Raw genomic sequence first — 18573 nt, 5'->3', positions numbered from 1 at the left:
CCCCATCCTATAGCTGCTGAATGAGAGGGCAGGGAAGGACCTAGCAGCGTCGCTATGCTCCCTGTGAGCCGGGTGAGATGAGGATAGCGGCTGTGTCAGCACAGTGTGTCAGTGATGCAAACTCTACATCCCGGACCCGGACGGCGCTCGGTACACACCCCTGCTACCCGTACCCCATCCTCTCACCGTTGTGCTGGGCAGCCGGGGGGCCGGGCGCTGCCATGTTGCCGGCTCTGTGCGACTCTCGCGCTGACGTTGCGTCACTCGCTCCAACCCCGGGCCGCACGACCCTCGCGTCACCACCGCAACCACCAGCGTGTGGGTGGAGCCACCACCGACCTCTCGGGGATCCGGAACATCATGTGACCCATCAGCAGTCTCTGCCGTGCACAGCGGTCTCCAAAGTGTGGACGCGAGCGCCCTCCAGCGGCCAAAGAGGGGGAGTGGGGTTTGTAGGTCTCTCTTCACCGCAAGATCAGGCTCTGACATTGCGCTGCTGTTGCATGTGCCTTGCTTCATCTCGCTATGGCAAGCTGGGTCAAGTAGTTTTTAAGGGGATGGACTTTACGTTCGTTACACGGCAACGTGTTTCTACAGGAGGGGGACTGCGCAAGTGCGTATTAGAGGAAGTGGCGGCCTAAACATAGACCTGTACGTGGTGTGCTATTAGGCTTGTAATACGCAGTTAGGGGATGTAGCTCAGTGGTAGAGCGCATGCTTTGCATGTATGAGGCCCCGGGTTCAATCCCCGGCATCTCCACTTTTTTTTTTTTCTGGATACTTTTTAATTCACTCATTTGATATGAGAACAAGTAAAACTGTAAGGGCTGATTCTGAGTTGGGAGCACAGCACAAATATCAAGTAACTTTTCACCTGAAAAACAAACATGTTGTACTGTAAGGAGTGCAAACACATTTATGATTTTTGTTTACAGGGTGACTTGTGCCTTCATACTCCCAGCACCTAGGGCCGGTTTTACATATACGCTGGTTACGCGGCTGAGTAGTGCACCACATAGAGAGCGCCATTGCTCTTCCGCGCCAGTGACATACAAATTAGAAAGCGGCCTCTGGCTGACTGTGTCACTGTGACACAGCTGCCTGTGCAGTCACTGCAGCACTCAGGAGGGCGCCGCCAGCCCAGTCTCCTGCCACCTGTCCTCTGCTGCCGCTATTCAGGACAGGAGCCGGCAGGTAAGTGTGGGAGGGGGGGATGAAAGGGGCTGTGATGAGGGGTGCTGAGCTGTGAGAGGGGGGATGAGGGGAGCCAAAATATATCCGCTTACCAAAAAAAATTGGCCCTGCCGGTACCGCAAGCCTATGCCATACCACGCACCCCACTGTGCAAACAGAAAGTCGGCAGGTATGGGGTAACTATTGGTTGCTTTTGCATGTAGCACACAAATACTGAACACATTTATTTTTACATTGCAATTTAGATTTGATTTTGCATTCGATTCTCCCAAATCTAAATCTCTGTACACATTTCAAATCTGCCCCACCTGTAGTGCAACATGGTTTTTGCAAATGTGCAAAGTTACAGATTGTTTTGCTTAGCTCCCAATTCAGAATCAGACCCATATTGTTCATGTGTGTGACACTGTTACACAGAACTTGTGTTGTTCATTTGTATCATACCTCCCAATTTTGGAATATTCACTGGTGGGACTTCACGCGCACAACGAAGGCATGTGCAAGTGAAAGGGAGCGCGACCGTATGTGGCCGCTAGGCCATGCCCCTGGCATATGAAGTTTTGGGGGCGAGACTGCATGTCATGTCCATGTTTTGCATCCCATTGGCAGTGCTGTACAAAATGGTGCAAGTGCAGTAGACTCTGGCACAGCACCAGAGTCTACTCACTTGTGCCCCCAGCTAGAGAGTACGAGGTCCGGAGGGAGACTGCAACCCCCCCCTTCCCCACTTAATACGCCAAATTGGTAGGTTGGGGACCCCCACCGCCACAGCTGTGCGGCGGTGCCGGACCCCGGAGTCAGAATGTATGCTGCGCTCATGCACGTAGCATCCATTCGGTGATGGGAGAGGGCTGGGGAAAGCAGCTAGTGAGGCTCACCCCAGCCTGGCGTTATTTGGAGGTGTGCCATGCGGGCACGCCTCCAAATAATGTCACATAGGGGGCATGGTATATGGTAATTAGGCCATGTCCCCATTTTCAGTCACGCTCCCTGTTAATAGCCGACACAGGGTGCTCCGACCCCTGGACCCAGCCCTGCTGCCAGCATTACAGGAGCACTTGGAAAAGAAAATATGGCGAATGCCACAAGGAGTCCTAGGAGCCATTGTCACGGCGAACTCGCCCCACGAATTGCATTTGCAATTCAATTTTAAACTCATTGATTTTTCAAAGGAAATTCACTTTTTTTTGTGTGCACCCCTCTAAGCAGGTAAAAGGTAGGGAAAATCTTTATTTTAAGGTAACAATGTCGGAACACATGGCCTGATTCATATTTGGGAATAAAGTAAGATAGAGCAAGTAACTGTGCATCTTAGTAAAACCATGTAAAACCAGGTGAGGCAAATTTAAAATGTGCATGGAGGTTTAGATTTGGGAGGGGTGTGTCCAAATTGAAATCTAAATTGCAGTGTAAAAATAAAGCTGTCCATTTACTCCACATGCAAATAAAATATGTATTTAAACTCCATGGTTTGTTCAGGTGCACAGTTACTTATTCTATCTTCAGGGACATAACTAGGTATTTGAAGGCCCCATAGCAAAAATTTGTAATGGCCCCTATGTATTACCCAATAGTGGAAAATGTATATAACCATACTTGCCTACTCTCCTAGAAGTTGTGGTAGGGCCCCGATTTTTCGGGTAGCCCCCCGCATCCCTGGAAGAGTAGGCAGATCTCCCGCATCCCGCCCACTTCCTTGTGAAGTGGGCAGGATTGGGAGATTTTACAGGGAATGTGCGGGCCCGTTGGTAGGGAGCGGGGCTAAAATGATGAAAATCACGTAATTTAGCCCTGCCCCTCACGAACCCCCGAATTGCTGTCTTTTCCCGTAAAGGGGCAGGGCCTAGTCTACAACCCAGCCCGCCCCCGGAAGCTGTCAGCAGAATCTTCTCTCTGGGCTGCTCCCGGAAAGGAGTTTTGTAAAGAAGGTAAGTATCATACTTGCCAACTCTCCCTGATTGTCAGGAAGACTCCCTGAAAGAGTAGTAGTCTCCCTGAACAGTCTAGAAATCTCCCTGATTGCACCTTACCCCCATTATGTAGCTGTTACTGTGTATATAAAAAAAAACCGAGATATATACATTCAAATGGGACCATTAGTATAATTTCCCTGCATTGGTTATAACTAAGGTACAATGATCCCTATGGCTTCATGCATTTTCTGAAAAGTATTAGTGTGTTTTCATCAACAAGTAGATCTTACTGTTTTTGGGTATGTTTACTTTTGGATGTAAATCAATTTTATGACACGCCCCTCAGATGTAGCAGTACTTGTCAACATTACCGCCGCGATCATTGGTGTTGCTTTCAAAATCTTCCGGAAATGCTTTTTCAAAAGTAGGCAAGTATGGGTAAGTATGCATATAACACATGTAACTTTGACAAGGAAGATTTTCCTCCATCAGCTCTGTGCTCCATAGCCAGGATCGTCATCAGGGGGGGAACGCTAGGATTTCAGTCCCGAGCCCGGACAGAGAGGGGGCCCGCCTCTGCAACTGTGAAGGCTGATATTTGTATAGAAATGTCCTAAACAAAATGGCCACCGCCAATGAGGAGACAAAACAATCGACAATATGGACAAACAAATATGTAGGAACACAAGGAATCATCACATTAAACATAAGTCAGAGAGAAGGTAACATCATGTCTGCAGAATCGCCAGACCATCTAGCACACTGGGAAACTCCGGCTGACAGCGGTGAGGCAGTGCTAAGGTTTATATATTTGTGAGAGAGACACAGGTGGCTGTATATGTGTGTGTGAGAGGGAGGTGGATGGGGCAGGGCTGGTGTATATGTGTGAGAGGGAGATGGTTGGGGCAGGGCTGGGTTTATGTGTGTGTGAGGTAAGTAGGTTTGGGTATTTATATGTGTGGTAGTGGAGCTGCCATGAAGGTATATATGTATACTGTGGAGGTTGAGTCAGGGCTAGGGTAACTATATGTGTGAAAGGGAGGTAGCTGGGGCAGGAGCATATTTGTGTGAGAGCTCGGTGGCTGGGGCAGGGCTGGGTATATGTGTGTAAAAGGGAGGTGGTTGGGGAATATGTGTGAGGTGGGTGTGCCATGATGGCATTTGTGAATCATACTGAGGATCATACTGAGGTAGCTGGGGCAAGGCTAGGGTATCACATAATTTACAGTATATGATAGATTGACATGTTATAAAAATACCCACCCCTACAGCCCAAACTTTGACAGTTTTATAGTTTAATCTGGTTTCTGTACTAGGGATGGCCATCAACCATCAATGTTTATGAAACAATGGTTTACGAAACATGGTTAACAGCTAATATTATATAGGTTTGCCATCGATGGCGGTTCTCCACCATTGATGGCAGAGATCCCCCCCCCCATGGTTTTTTGTTTTTATGAACTCAATGCCAGGACGCGGAGCTAGCACCCTGAAGCACCCATGAAGCCCCACCCCTCAGTTCTGATTGACCGGCAGCCCAGTATGTCATGGAGCAGGGATGACCATCGGTGGTTGATACCATCAATGGCTTCCCTTTGAATGGTTTGTACCATCTATGATAACCACAAATGGTACCATCAATGGTGATCATCGATGTTTACTCACTGCTGGTCATCTATTCTGCACCAAATGATGCACCACCCCATTGTAGCTCAACCCACATTATCCACAGCTCCACCCCCAGGGGGGCCCTGCCTATTTTGTCAGTCCTGGGCCCCACAATTTCTGACTGCAGCCCTGCCCATAGCGGCTGCACCCCTTGCACCTATGGTAGTTACGCCCATCCTATCTTACTTTATCCCCAAATCTGAATCAGGCCCACAATGCAGAAATTCTGGTACACCCCTACCAATGAATAATCACACACTTGGATGGGTTTTACTGTTTAGTAGCATAATTTCTCTAAAAAGTTTAATTGTGGGTAAATAATGTGAGAGTTATGTGTAGGTGTTTTACAACTTGCAGATGGGAGCTAAAAAGCATTTATTCCAAATTTTTACAGATTTGTATAAACAAAACTGAAAAATTACTATATTGATATATTTCTGTACTCCAAAGTGCTGGAAATATTTTATATTGATGAAAAACGCTTGCTATAATTTTCCCACCATTAATAAGTGCAAAACAGGGGAATATTAATGCCCGAGGGGGCCCCTGTTTTCCTCCTCTGAGCTGCGCCCCTCCCCCAGCCGCACATCTTATCTTTAGCGCCGGGTGGCAAACAGGTCCCTCCATCTCTGCTGCGCCATCTTCATATTCCCAGTGATACTCGGAAAGATGGTACACGCACACAAAAGAACAAGTCACAGTCTTTGCTTCCACTGTGCGGCGCTATCTTCCCTAAGATTTCACTGGGAAGATGGCGCTGTGGGGTGGAGGGAACCTCTTGCCATCACAAGGTAAGTATAATCTGGATGCAGGGTTGGCCATGTGGGCCCCCAGGACCAAGGGGCCCATGTGCATTGCATACCCTGTGCCCTTTATAAATACGCCTATGGTGCAAAAATCAGCCATTTGACACCTTGTAAGAACCTCCAGTACTTATGGCCACTAATAGCCTTCTATATGGTCCTTCTGTCTCAGTTGCCACTTTATAGGGTCCAGGATGGTTTCCCCATATTATTTATACACTTCTGTCCGGTTGGTTTTTGTAAACAAAACTTGCACAACTTTGCTGCAAGTCCCGCAAATTGGCACTTCTAATTGAATCTTGCATTTCTTGGGTGCGCGCATTCACACAATGTATGAGGCAGGGATGTATCTATAATGGGTGTATGGTGTGCGCACCTGGGTCCAGGAGGGCCCCGCACCACACACCCTGCACCCATAATACTACTTACTTCTCCGGAGTCCCACATGGGCGCGGGGGTCCAGCAATGTAAAACGACTGGAAAATGGCCGTTGCGGCCATTTCCCGTCATTTGCGCATGCGCAGTACAGGGAAAATGGCCGCTGTGGCCATTTTCCCGGTGACCTGTGCATACATTATAGACTCTGGGCACACTCTAGTGCCCAGAGTCTATAACTCCGGCAGCTCAGTGCGCTGCCGGCCGCCGTGCGGAGAGGAGGGGGCCCGTGTTGGAGAATGCACACGGGCCCCCTCTCTAGAAACCACCTGGTATGAGAGTTTCATGATACAAACTTGCTTTTACAAACTCGCTCTTAATTCAATTGAACCCTATCGGGTTAATGTATCAAGCAGTGTAAAGCATGGAGAAGTGGACCAGTGTAGAAGTTGCCCATAGCAACCAATCGGCTCCTTCCCATTATATTACAGACTGTACTTGATAAACACTACTTCAAAGCTGTTTGGTTACTATGAGCAACTTCTCCACTGTACCACTTCTCCACACTTTACACTGCTTGATACATAAATCTATATGATTGTTAAAGACAGGGCCGTAACTAGGGTGGTGCGACCTGTGCCAGGGCACGGCAGGGCAGGGGGCGCTGTTCGGGCCTGTCAATTTCCTGTTTACTGTATTATCATTCTAACTTGCAGCTTCCTCTTCTTTTATCCCCAGCATCTCCTGGCCTCCCCTATCTCTTCCCTGGCCCTTCCCCATGAGGCCATGGCCCTTTTTCAGATGTGCGTCTTATGTCCCTATTTGAAAAATGGTGGAGGGGGGTGCCAATGCTCTTTCTGGCACAGGGCACCAAAAAATCTAGTTACGGCTCTGGTTAAAGATACTAGTTCAGCGGCTTTATCCCTTTGGTGGCTTACATTTTAGTTGATGACGTCATGTTTTGAGTCTTCATTTGACTATATTTTGTCATTTTTGATTAATATTAAAAGACTAAAGAAAAGGATATATTAGCAGAGGGTGCTGAAATATTGAACAATGCAACTCTGATTCAGAACTGTACACAAATCAAAAGCATTCCCATCTGAATAAAGCAGATGCAATCATGGTGAAAATCTCCAGCTATTCAGAGTTGCGCGCATCCCTATAGCTGACCCGCCCATGATCAACTGCTTGCGCACGTAACAAAAATCAGCATTTGATATATACACATATTCGGAGTTAACAAACATGGATGGCATACTACTCTTATTGTGAGAGACCTGCGCATGATCTGTACCGTACATGTGCAAGTCTCGCTCTGCGATAACTCTTGCAGTTCCCCCAAGCCGCAGCCTGGTTGACAGGCTGCAGCTGTTTGGGAGTGGGGAGTGGATGGGGCCTGCCTCCTTTCCAGAAAACGGCGGCATGTTGCCAGGGGCATTTTAAGAGAGGAGAGGGCCTGTGTGCATGCTCAGTGTGGGCCCCCTCCTCTCTGGTAGTGCAGTAGATTCTGGCTTGGTGCCAGGATCTACTGTGCACGCGCATGTCTCCGGGAAAATGGCTCCCGTGCCTTGTTCCCGGGGATATGACTACTGCGCATGTGCAAGTCACCAAGAAAATGTCCGCTGCCATCTTCTCTGTGATTTTTGCTGCTCTGCAGCGCTGGCCCGGCGCTGCATAGCAGCACTCCAGAAAACTGCAGAGAGATAAGTACTGTATAACTGTATATGGGTGCAGGGTGTGGTCCCCCTTGGACCTAAGGGCCCGTCTGCATACCCTGCACCCATTATAGGTACGCCATTGCATGTTGCCTCATTTTCTGGGAGTGTCCGAGGCTGGGGTCTGTGTCTTCCAATGCAGACTTCCTGGCCTAGGATACAGGGCTACAAGGGGCAATCTGAGTAACCTCAGGGTTACTCAGATTGCCGCTGGTCTTGTAGAAGATCCAATGTTGTGTCACAGCACTCAGATCTGTGAAGCAGTCAGGAGGCGTCTATTCACACCAGACACCTCCTGCTGCATCTGGATATGAATTGCACAGCCTCTTCCCTGCAGTTATGCAATACCATACAACTCTGCATCAGGCCCTATACACCTTGGTAAAACCATGTTCCATTGCAGGTGGGGCAGAGAAATGTGAGAGGGGCGTGTCCAAAGACTGAAATCTAAATTACACTGTAAAAATAAAGCTGTCCCACATTTGTGGTCTACCAGCATCAGTAGCCAGTATTTATCCAGCATAAAAGAAAAAAAATTTTTGCACCCCTTTTATTGCTACATGGTTTGTCCAGTTACACAGTACTTGCTCTTTCTTGCTTTATTTCCAACTCAGATCAGGCCCAATGATTCACCAGTAATGTGACAGTCGTGTTTACATCCTATTCTGACCAAAACGAAAGTGCACCCGTAGCCCTTATTCATTACTCATTAAACAGCAAAATTATGTTTTTGGTACAGAATAAGTGAATTTAGTTTATTCTAACATAAACCAATATATTATTAATCCGTTGCCTGCTTCTCACTTCCCTCATTTCCCTATAATATGAGGGCAATCCTATTTCACACTACTTTTATTCTTCTTTAAACCCTGTGTATTTTGTCATTTATATAAGTCCATATTACATTATTTGTCCTTATATTTATATATGTGTATTTGAGATTGTATGCATTCCCTGTACTTAAAAAAAATATATAAAAACACCAATATAACGTGTGTGATATAACATAACATTTTATATAAACTACATAATTTATATTTATATAGCGCCAATATAGTCCACAATGCTTTACAGAGAATAATCATTCACATCAGTCCTTGCCCCTTTTACACTAATGTCAGAAGCCTATTAACCTACTGGGTTGGGTACATAACATAGGGCCTGTAGGGAAACAGACAGCTCCTTGCTGTACCTGCGATCCCAGCGCTACAACCGAGGTCTCAGCCTGGGGTCACCGTCGCAATGGTCGCGATGGTTACTCCTTTGGCCAGGCTGCGATAGCTGAAGCTTACCGCAGCCAGACAAGGTCCTGGCAGCTGCGAGACCAGGACATCAGCATCCACCGGCAAAAACCCTGGCCTTGTCCCTCCCGAAAAACGGGGATGACACAACCCTGTTTCCGAAAACAGTGGCCAGCCATGCCCCCACTCTGCCCCCCCCCCAGCTGCAGCTTTGGGGGGGCCTGATAGTGAGATCGCAGAACCTGTTCTGCACATGCACAGGACCCTAAACCATCTGAGATGTACGCTAACCACTGAGTAAAAACATCAACACCAAAACATCGACATTGTCAAAACATCGATATTCAATATGTCAACAGTCAAAATATTGAAAGGGGCATAATTTAGACATTGTAAAAAGTTAGACAATCAAGATTGAGACAGTATAGGGTTATCTATAGAGTTATTTACATGTCCGTTATTAATCAAAGTAGATACAGTATATTATCTAAAATCTAATGTCCTGACTGACTCACTGACTCGTCAACGCCCAGCCCAAACCCCTGAACCTAGAAACATGAAAATTGATACGTATATTCCTTCCATGACATACGTGCCCACTAAGAAGGTATTTTTTGAAATTTGACTCCTGTGCAGATGAAAAGGGCTAAAATGTTTCCCCCTGTGTAATGTCCTGACTGACTGACTCATCGTGGCTGTAGCACAGTTCAGAATTCAAACACCAACTGTCACCCCAAGTGCTGCCAAACATCATTATCAGTTGGTGTGGTTCCCCTATTTCAATAGTGAGGGAAGGGAATGAGTTACTACAGAGGTGAGAGAGGAAAATGTGTTACAACAGCAGTGAGGGAGGCATTTTTTACCATAGAAGTGAGGGAGGGGAAATAGTTAAAACAGATGAGGGAGGGGAATGAGTTACTATAGAGGTGAGGGAAGTGAATGTGTTACTACACAGGTGAGGTCGAAGAATGTGTTACTACACAGGTGAGGGAGAGGAATGTGAAATGTGTTACTACGGGGAGAGGGAGGGGAATGTGTTATTACAGGGGTTAGCGGAGGTAATGTGTTGCTACAGAGGTGAGGGAGGGGAATGTGTTACTCCAAAGGTAACAGGGGAATAAGTTACTACAAGTATGAGTGAGGGTAATGTGTTACTACAGGTGTGAGGGAGGAATTGTATTTCTACACAGGTGAGGAAGGGGAATTTCAAATGTGTTACACCACGGACAAGATAGCGAAATGTGTTACTACAGAGGTGAGCGAGGATAATGTACTGTATATATATATATATATATATATATATATATAAAATCAATTTTCCTGACTCACTGACTCATCAACGCCCAGCCCAAACCCCTTGACCTAGAAACATGAAAATCAGGGAGTATATTCCTTCCATGATGTAGGTGTCCACTAAGAAAGGATTTTTCTAAATTTGATTCCTAAGGGGCTGAAAAGGGCTAAAATGTTTCCGTATACATGTATGGAAGAACAGCGCAAGGATATTGTGGGTATATAGACTACTGCATGTAATGATTCAAATTTATACATTTATTGAACAAATTATATTATAGGTTATTAAAACATAAAATATGGAATTATTCCAAAAATATAAATACAATTAGAGAAATAAATACAATTGTATGTGTATAGGGGGTGTAATAGAATCCCATAAGGTTATATCTCTAGTGCAAATAATAGACCTGTCCCGCAGGTCAAAATAGATTACTCTGTCCAAAAATAAATATCCATACCATCCAAATGGAGCAGTCCTGGAAATGAAATGAATCCCTGCAGCTACTTGTAGTCCCACTGATGGGGAGATGTTATGATGAGTAAATTAAATTCCAGCAGCTTCGTGCCGTCCTTCTTGGGGTGTAGATTGTATTCCTTTATTGGAGTATCCAATCAGGACGCCTGGTAGAATGGTGGTTTTGGGATTTGAAAGGACCAGAGAAAACCAAAATCTCCGTGGATAGTGTGATAGGTCAGACTAACGCGTTTCTCTGTCTGTAGCAGCTTCGTCAGAGGCTTAATTCTTCTAAAATGTTTCCACCCCCTATGCAATGTCCTGCCTGACTGACTCATCGTGGCTGCAGCCGAGTTCAGGGGGCCTGATTCAGAGCCGAACGCTCTGACCAGAGCGTTCGCTCTGAATCAGTGCCCTCCTCCCTGAAAATGGAGCGGCCTCCTGGCCACTCGCATAGCTGTGGGTAACCACCCACAGCATATGCGAGCGGCCAAAAAGATGGTCGCGATGGTCAAGACCATCGCGACCATCGGGCTTGCGACGAGACCCTGCGGTAGGGTCTCGCTGCCGCAAGCCCAGGAGTGATTTTGGCTCTATCAGAGCCAAAATCACTCCCACTGACATCATTACTGATGTCAGTGGGGCCGGTTTCAGATGGTAGGCGTTCCCATGGGAACGCCTCCGTCTGGCAGCCACGCCCCCGGCACGCCCACCAAAGGGGGCGTGCTGTCACTCACCATCGACAGCACGCCCCCTATGGTGCGAGACCCAGAGCGACGTATTCCTCATCGCTCGCCGGGTCTCGCGTATGCGCACGACGGAGCTCCCTCCGTCGTGCGCATTCGCACATCGACCCGCTTGCGAGCGCCCTTGCTCGCGAGCGGGTCTGAATGACCCCGAGAATTCAAACAAACTGTCAGCCCAAGTCCTGCCAAACATCACAAGCAGTTGGTATGGCTCCCCTATTTGAATAGTGAGGGGATGTATTACTACAGACTTGAGAAAGGAAAATGTGTTACTACAGCAGGGAGAGGGGAATGTGTTACTATAGAGGTGAGGGAAGGGAATATGTTACTACACAGGTATGGGAGGGGAATATGGACCTCATTCAGAGTCGGTCGCAAGCGCAAGCCCCGGAGCGAGAGAGAAACTCTCTCGCTCCGGAGCTCACTAAAAAAGGGGCGGCTGTCGATGTTGATCGCCAGCTTGCCCCGTTTTGTAGGTGGGGCGGTGGGGTGGTTACACAAACGGAGGCGGTGATGCCAGTGGGGAGCCTGCTGCTCGATCAGATAAGGAAGCTTCCTGGGGCTTGCGGTTGCCGAGACCCAACCTTAGGGTCTCGTCGCAAGCCCCGATGGTCACGATGGTCTTGCAACACGAGGGGTAGGAACGTGTTACTACAGGGGTGAGTGGGGGGTAATGTGTTACTCCAGAGGTGGGGGAGGGGAATAAGTTACTACAGATGTGAGTGAGGGTAATGTGTTACTACAGGTGTGAGGGAGGGATTATACTTCACAGGTGAGGGAGGGGAATGTCGAATGTGTTAGTACACAGGTGAGGGAGGTAATGTCTTACTATAGCAGTGAGGGTACATCAGCTGATGTGTGTGTATATATATATATATATATATATAAATATACTATATATACAAAATGGCAAAAGTCATGGGATGATGGGATGGATGCCTAGTTTCAGTTAGGACACCTTCTAGTCTATTGAAGTGCACAAATTGATGTGGCATCGATTTCACAAATGGATGGAAGACCTCTAGAGAGATGTTGACCCATGCCATTTGGATAGCTTCCCACAAGTCCTTGATATATGAAGATGCAGGAGCTTTTGTGTGAATGGACCTGTCACAAGCCGTGGCAGAGGCTTGTTTCCCACCGGCTAGGGACCTACACTGACTCAGAATCCGGTTCCGCTGATTACCAAGCATCGGGGATGCTGCAGAGAGTGACTCATACTCCATATGCTGCTGATTGCTGCTCCTCCTATTTGTAGCTTCCAGATTCATTCCCCCTCGCCAGTTATAGAGTTTCCTCCTACAGCTCGGTCTGGTTGTTCCAGCTGTCCTCCGTGATTGTCTACACTTCAGCCGCTGCTTCTATTTACCACTCTCCGTCTCCCTCCATGCTGCCTTCCAGACTTCAGCAGGTAGCTCAATTATTCAAGACTGTTGTTCCACTCTGCTCTGAATGCTGTTAGCTTGCTGTCTGTTTTCACCATCCACATGCTGTGCTCAGTGTATGCAGGCCCAAGCCTTTGGGTCCGTGCTTCCTCTGTATAATCAGCAGCTACAGCTTTCTCAGCCCTACTGTGTGTAATCAAATTGTACATTTACACCTGAACTATTCACCATCCACATGCTGTGCTCAGTGTATGCAGGCCCAAGCCTTTTGGTCTGTGCTACCTCTGTATTATCAGCAGCTACAGCTTTCTCAGCCCTCCTGTGTGTAATCAAACTGTACATTTACACCTGAACTATTTTCAGCCTGTGTTATCCTGCCCTCCTGGCAGGCAACTCATCTAACCAAGAAATCCTGCCCTCCCGGCAGCCAACTCATCTAGCCAAGAAATCCTGCCCTCCCGGCAGGCAACTCATCTAGCCAAGAAATCCTGCCCTCCCGGCAGGCAAGTCATCTAGCCAAGAAATCCTGCCCTCCCGGCAGGCAAGTCATCTAGCCAAGAAATCCTGTCCTCCTGGCAGGCAACTCATCTAGCCAAGAAATCCTGTCCTCCTGGCAGGCAACTCATCTAGCCAAGTTATCCTGCCTTATCTGTTGAGACACTTTTCCATAACAGAACCTCTCCACCACATCCCATAAATGCTCCATTCATGTTGGGTGAACATGGCGGAAGTCTCCAGAATGCTCCCTGAACCAATTTGGGACTGATGACATGGTGCATTATCTTGCTGGAATATTCCATCATTGTGGGGGTACATGAAGTACATATCACGTGAACACACCCCACACCATTATCGAACCACACCAACCTGCACAATGCTTTGTTGAAACTGGGGTCTATGGCCTCATGGGGTCTGCACATGGGCGTAACTACCATAGGTGCAAGGGGTGCATCTGCTATGGGGCCTGGAGCTGAGGGGGGACCATCTTCCTTGTCAAACTTACATGTGTTATTCACATTGGGTGGTACATAAGGGCCCTTACAAACTTTTGCCATAGGGCCTTCAATTACTTAGTTACATCCATGGGTCTGCACCACACCGGAACCCTATCATCAGCCCAAAACAACTGGAATCATGACTCAGCAGATCACACCAAATGTTACAAGTCCTCCATGGTCCAGTTAGTAATGCCACAAGCCCAGGTGAGGTCCTGTGTCCGGTGTTGTAGTGTTAACAGTGGTACTCTAGTGGGTCTTTTGCTCCCATATCCCATGGAAGCTAGAGAACTCTGCAATGACCTGCTGAATATGCGTCTGGTACTGTACCTTCTGTACTGAAAGTGGCTGTGATGGATGCAGTATAAGAGATAGACAGTACTTAGATAGACAACGTCTAGGTAGACACTAAATGTTAGACAGACAATAGATTGACAGGGACAAAAGGCCGACACACTAAAGGTCAACATGTAGGAAGGTATTAAAGTAAAATAATTGTGAAGTCCGATCAGCTTACTTGGAGTTCCAAAGTCCAAAAGATTTATTTGCATAAAGAAATACAAAGAGTACCACCCTTACAATGCGCATGTGCTGTTGGCACCAACACAAGGCTTCAATTATGAATGCACTGACTTGCAGGGTCAGTGTAGTACATTTTATATACAGACAACCATATAGGAGTAACCTTAGTAAAAAATATTACAGTTTAGATAAACTAGTGACTACACAATAGATTACAGGAAAAAACAATGCAATTGGTCAAGCTTTTAACTGTCTTCCTGAGTCGTGGTAACCTCTTGCTTGTCATCATTATTGTATACATCTGTGCTTATGTCCTCAGGCGCTCGCCACTCTGAGTGGGAAAGTCCAGGTAACAGTTTACAGTTAAAAACAGGTTCTTAGGGGAAGTGTCAGGTTGCAGCCTAGGACCGGCCGTTGCTCACCTCTGCGCCGGCTTCCCCTAATCTCCCATTTGGTCAGACGTCAGGTGCAGCGGAGTAACGTGCTGAATATTCTGCTTAGTGCCATGTGTACTGCCTTGGTTTGCTCCATGCCTGGTTTCTGCGGTTGCCGGCATGGATGCAGCAATGACAGTTTGCATCACCTGACGACTCCATACCGCAATGGTAGCATGCTGCTGGTCAGCTGATGCTGTACACCAATGATCTGCTACTTCTGGGAATAAGTCCAGACTCCAGATCACAGGAAGTTGCCTGTGCAACGTCGCTACGAGTGCTTCTTTGCTGCTGCCTCGTTCCAGGTTGTCCCAAGTCTTTTGTGGATTTTGCTGTCATCCTCAAGCAACAGTGCGTTTGTCATCTTACCTGTGTGCCGGATGATTACCATTTCTCCACAACAGTGTATTTGTCATCTAGCCTGTGTGCAAGTTACCAGCTCCCTCTTCAACAGTGTATTGACTATCTTACCTGTGTGCCAGACGATTCCCATCTCCCTCTGAAACAGTGCGATTGTCACCTAGCCTGTGTGCAAGTTATCAGTTCTCTCCGCAACAGTGTACCGACCATCTTACCTGTGTGCCGGACAATTACCATCTCTCACAGCAGCAGTGCAATTGTCATCTAGCCAGTGTGCAAATTTATTTAATCTCTCTGCAGCAGAGTACGGAACATCTTACCTGTGTGCAAGGTTTTCTCCTGCTCGACGCATTTTAGCGTCCAAGTCCTAGTAGTCTCCAGTGTCTCCTCGACGCATGTTAGCGTCCAAGGCCAAGTATTCACCTAGTGTCACCTCAACACAAGGTAGCGTCCAAGAATCCTCCGGATAGCTATTCGGATCTGTCTCCATCACTGGCCTCAAAGGGTTCACCCCTCTCTCCCAGGCGACACTTCTATTTAGAAGTGTGTTCTCTCGGGCCATCGTGTAATCCGACTCCATTCCCACGGAGTCAGACACCAGTGCAAAGGACTGCGACCTGCCAGCTGGGTGCAGCTAAACCCATATCCCGATTGGTGGGTTCACTGGTGAACACCTCTCGGCTGGTTAGACTCTGCACTTTTGTACTGGTCTCGTCAATGTTTGACGTCCGTGGATGAGGAAGTCTTATATACAGGCCCCACGCCTATGATTCCTCCCGCAACCCAGGACTCCCGCTTTCATCCACACTACAGGGGAATTCCCCACCGTGAACGTGACAGGAAGCCTGTGCATTTACCAAACAAGCTTTAACTGCAAGCAATGTTGAATAAAATAAGTGATCACAAATCTGTGATCACTTACAAAATTAAATATATTTTCATACATAGAATTGCAGTGCTATATTTACACACTTATAATGGAAATTGTGCAAAGTTCGTAAAGAATTTAAAAACTAATATATAACAATGTGTGATATAGAAAAGCAATATTTAAGTATATGGAAAATGTAAAATATGATTTAAACGTACAGAAAGTTGTTTATTATTGTACTTCATTCAGTTTTGATATTTGACTGTGACAGTCCACCCTTTGATAGTCTATTAAGCTATCACCCTTGATATTTATAATGATGGATCTTATTGCAGATTCTCCATTTCTGTGTTGTAATACTTTATTGGAACCCTAGCATCCATTTCTATACCAAGGTGATTGATTTGGTTGTTGGTCATTTTGAACATATTCCTAACACACTTATATAACATTAGATCATCCCCCTTATGTTGTCTTCCCTATATCCTGTCTGGTGTCAATTGTCTTATCCCCCTGGGTCAGATAATGTCCCAAATATTTCTTCTTCGTCCGACATAGCTGTAGCTTATCCTTATTATACCTTGTGTCCTGCTTGCGAGAGATGAAACAACAATTGTTTTAGGGTCAGGCAAAGTAGACCATAATGAACATAACAATAACTCATCCATATGATTAATGATGGATACATAACTTGGTTAAAAGGATTGAAACAGTCACTTCAGACTTGTGGAAAGATACTTGGGCTATCATTGATCCTTTAGGGCACTAGCACTAACAGTCAGGATGAAGAGGTACAGAGAAGAAAGCAGAGTAGATGTCAGTGATAGCAAAAAAAGAAATATGAGAGACAAAAAAATAAATAAATTAGTTTTTACATTAAAAATGACTGCTGGATTGGCCACTATGGGGAATTGACTCATTCATTTATTGCCTCTTGATCCCATATCAAATGTATAATTAATTATGGGTGCTACACTACCTTTTGCTCTCAATCCAGAGTCCTGTCCATAGGGAACCGGGTGTTTGCAAAACAATTTTTTTTTCTACCCTTGATGGAATAATGGGCCTGATTCAGCTTTGGGAATAGAGTGAGAAATAGCACTTAACTGTGAACCTGGACAAACCATATTGCAATGCAAGGGGTGTAAATACATACTTTTTTTTTGCATGTGGGGTAAATACTGGCTGCTTTTGAATGTCGCCCACAGATACTGCACAGCTTTATTATTACTCTACAATTTAGATGTCAGTTTGGACATCTCCCTCCCAAATCTAAATCTCTCTGCACATTTTAAATCTGCCCAACCTGCAGTGCAGCATGGTTTCACCAAGATGATCAGTTGAGTTAGGTATCTCTCTATTTCCAAAGCTGAATCAGGCCCAATGTCTATAACAGTCTGGTGCATCATTCGCCTTTGTGGAAAGAATATTGATACACTTCTCCTGTTACTCCCATGGTCGAAATAGTTTCCATTGTAATTGGTAAACTTCCGCTGCTGCTGTGTGCATGCATACCTGGTGATTAGTATACAATGTGTGTTCACACCCTGAATAGGATAAGTAATAATGCATCACATGGTCATGCCTTGCATATTCACACTCTACTCCAGATGCATGACGTCACACTGCATTGTCATGCTATGCGTTATCATAATCTACATGTGGCTTAGTTCCAACACCACTTTGGTTCAGACTGTGTGTTGTATGTGTATCCCTCCAATATCTCTCTCTCTAATCTATCTATCTATATATATATATATATATATATATATATAGTGTGATCAATGGCAGACTCTTTAGGCGTGACCACTGCCATACCCCTTTAATTTTATGTTTGGACTCTGGCCTTTAACAGCTCTCTGAGTCCAACCATTAATACTGCTAATGTTGCTTCTCTGTAGTGCACATTTCCCATACCTTAATAAGTAATAATTCTGTTCTACTCCAAAGGCATTGTGATACCACATACAGGTACAATCCCATCCCTATCTGATTTTACCACTAGGGACCACAATAGTACTCACCGGATGTAACCCTATATTACCCTGGTCTTCTAACACACTAGGGATTATCTCTCTACCTCATGGTTCAGCAATGGCAGCCAGGCTGAGTGGATAATGTAACCCAGCTCCTCCCCTGCCCATGCCAGGCCACATATAACTGCAATCCCTAAGACAATGCTGCAACTAAGGAGAGTCTATCTTCTGTTCCTGCGTAACCTCCTTATACATATTACCAGACAATACAAAAACATCATTTTTTTTTTTTAATTTTATGGCAGTACTCTTTCCTATATTATTATATGGAGATGGAGGAGCACTTGGTACATGCACCAACTTCCTTCCGGTCTCCTCACTACTGGTTTGCAATTTACCTCTCCACTCCTAACCTTCACATTGCCAAATTTCTAAACATTCACAGTGCAATTTGTGTAAGCTTATTCTACAGATTTAATTATTAACATATTTCACATCTTTGTCAAATGTACCAACAATGGAAAAAGATGTCACACACTCTTGGGTCACTTTTGACCACATATCACACTATTATGTTGTGTCCACACCATATTTTGTCCCTACAATAAATCTAGCCGACACT

The 18573-nt window shown here is 46.0% G+C and overlaps 1 protein-coding gene and 1 non-coding gene across 3 annotated transcripts in view; one reads left to right on the top strand and one right to left on the bottom strand.

The window, feature by feature from the left end:
* Nucleotides 1-357, bottom strand: part of SEC24B (SEC24 homolog B, COPII component) — an 81829-nt gene extending 81472 nt beyond the window's left edge. For both annotated transcript variants that reach the window (XM_088456433.1, XM_088456434.1), the window contains exon 1: nt 187-357. In XM_088456433.1, the coding sequence (XP_088312559.1) occupies nt 187-223 (37 nt within the window). In that variant the 5' untranslated portion in view covers nt 224-357. The remainder of the gene's footprint in view (nt 1-186) is intronic.
* Nucleotides 358-688: 331 nt separating this feature from the next.
* Nucleotides 689-760, top strand: TRNAA-UGC (transfer RNA alanine (anticodon UGC)). The gene has a single exon. It is a non-coding gene; the product is annotated as a tRNA-Ala (tRNA).
* The last annotated feature ends 17813 nt before the right edge of the window (nt 761-18573 follow it).

The sequence above is a fragment of the Taudactylus pleione genome, unplaced genomic scaffold, assembly GCF_031769625.1.
Source record: "Taudactylus pleione unplaced genomic scaffold, aTauple2 ptg000703l, whole genome shotgun sequence".
In the NCBI taxonomy this organism is placed as follows: Eukaryota; Metazoa; Chordata; class Amphibia; order Anura; family Myobatrachidae; genus Taudactylus; species Taudactylus pleione.
This window is presented reverse-complemented; position numbering and strand designations above follow the sequence as displayed.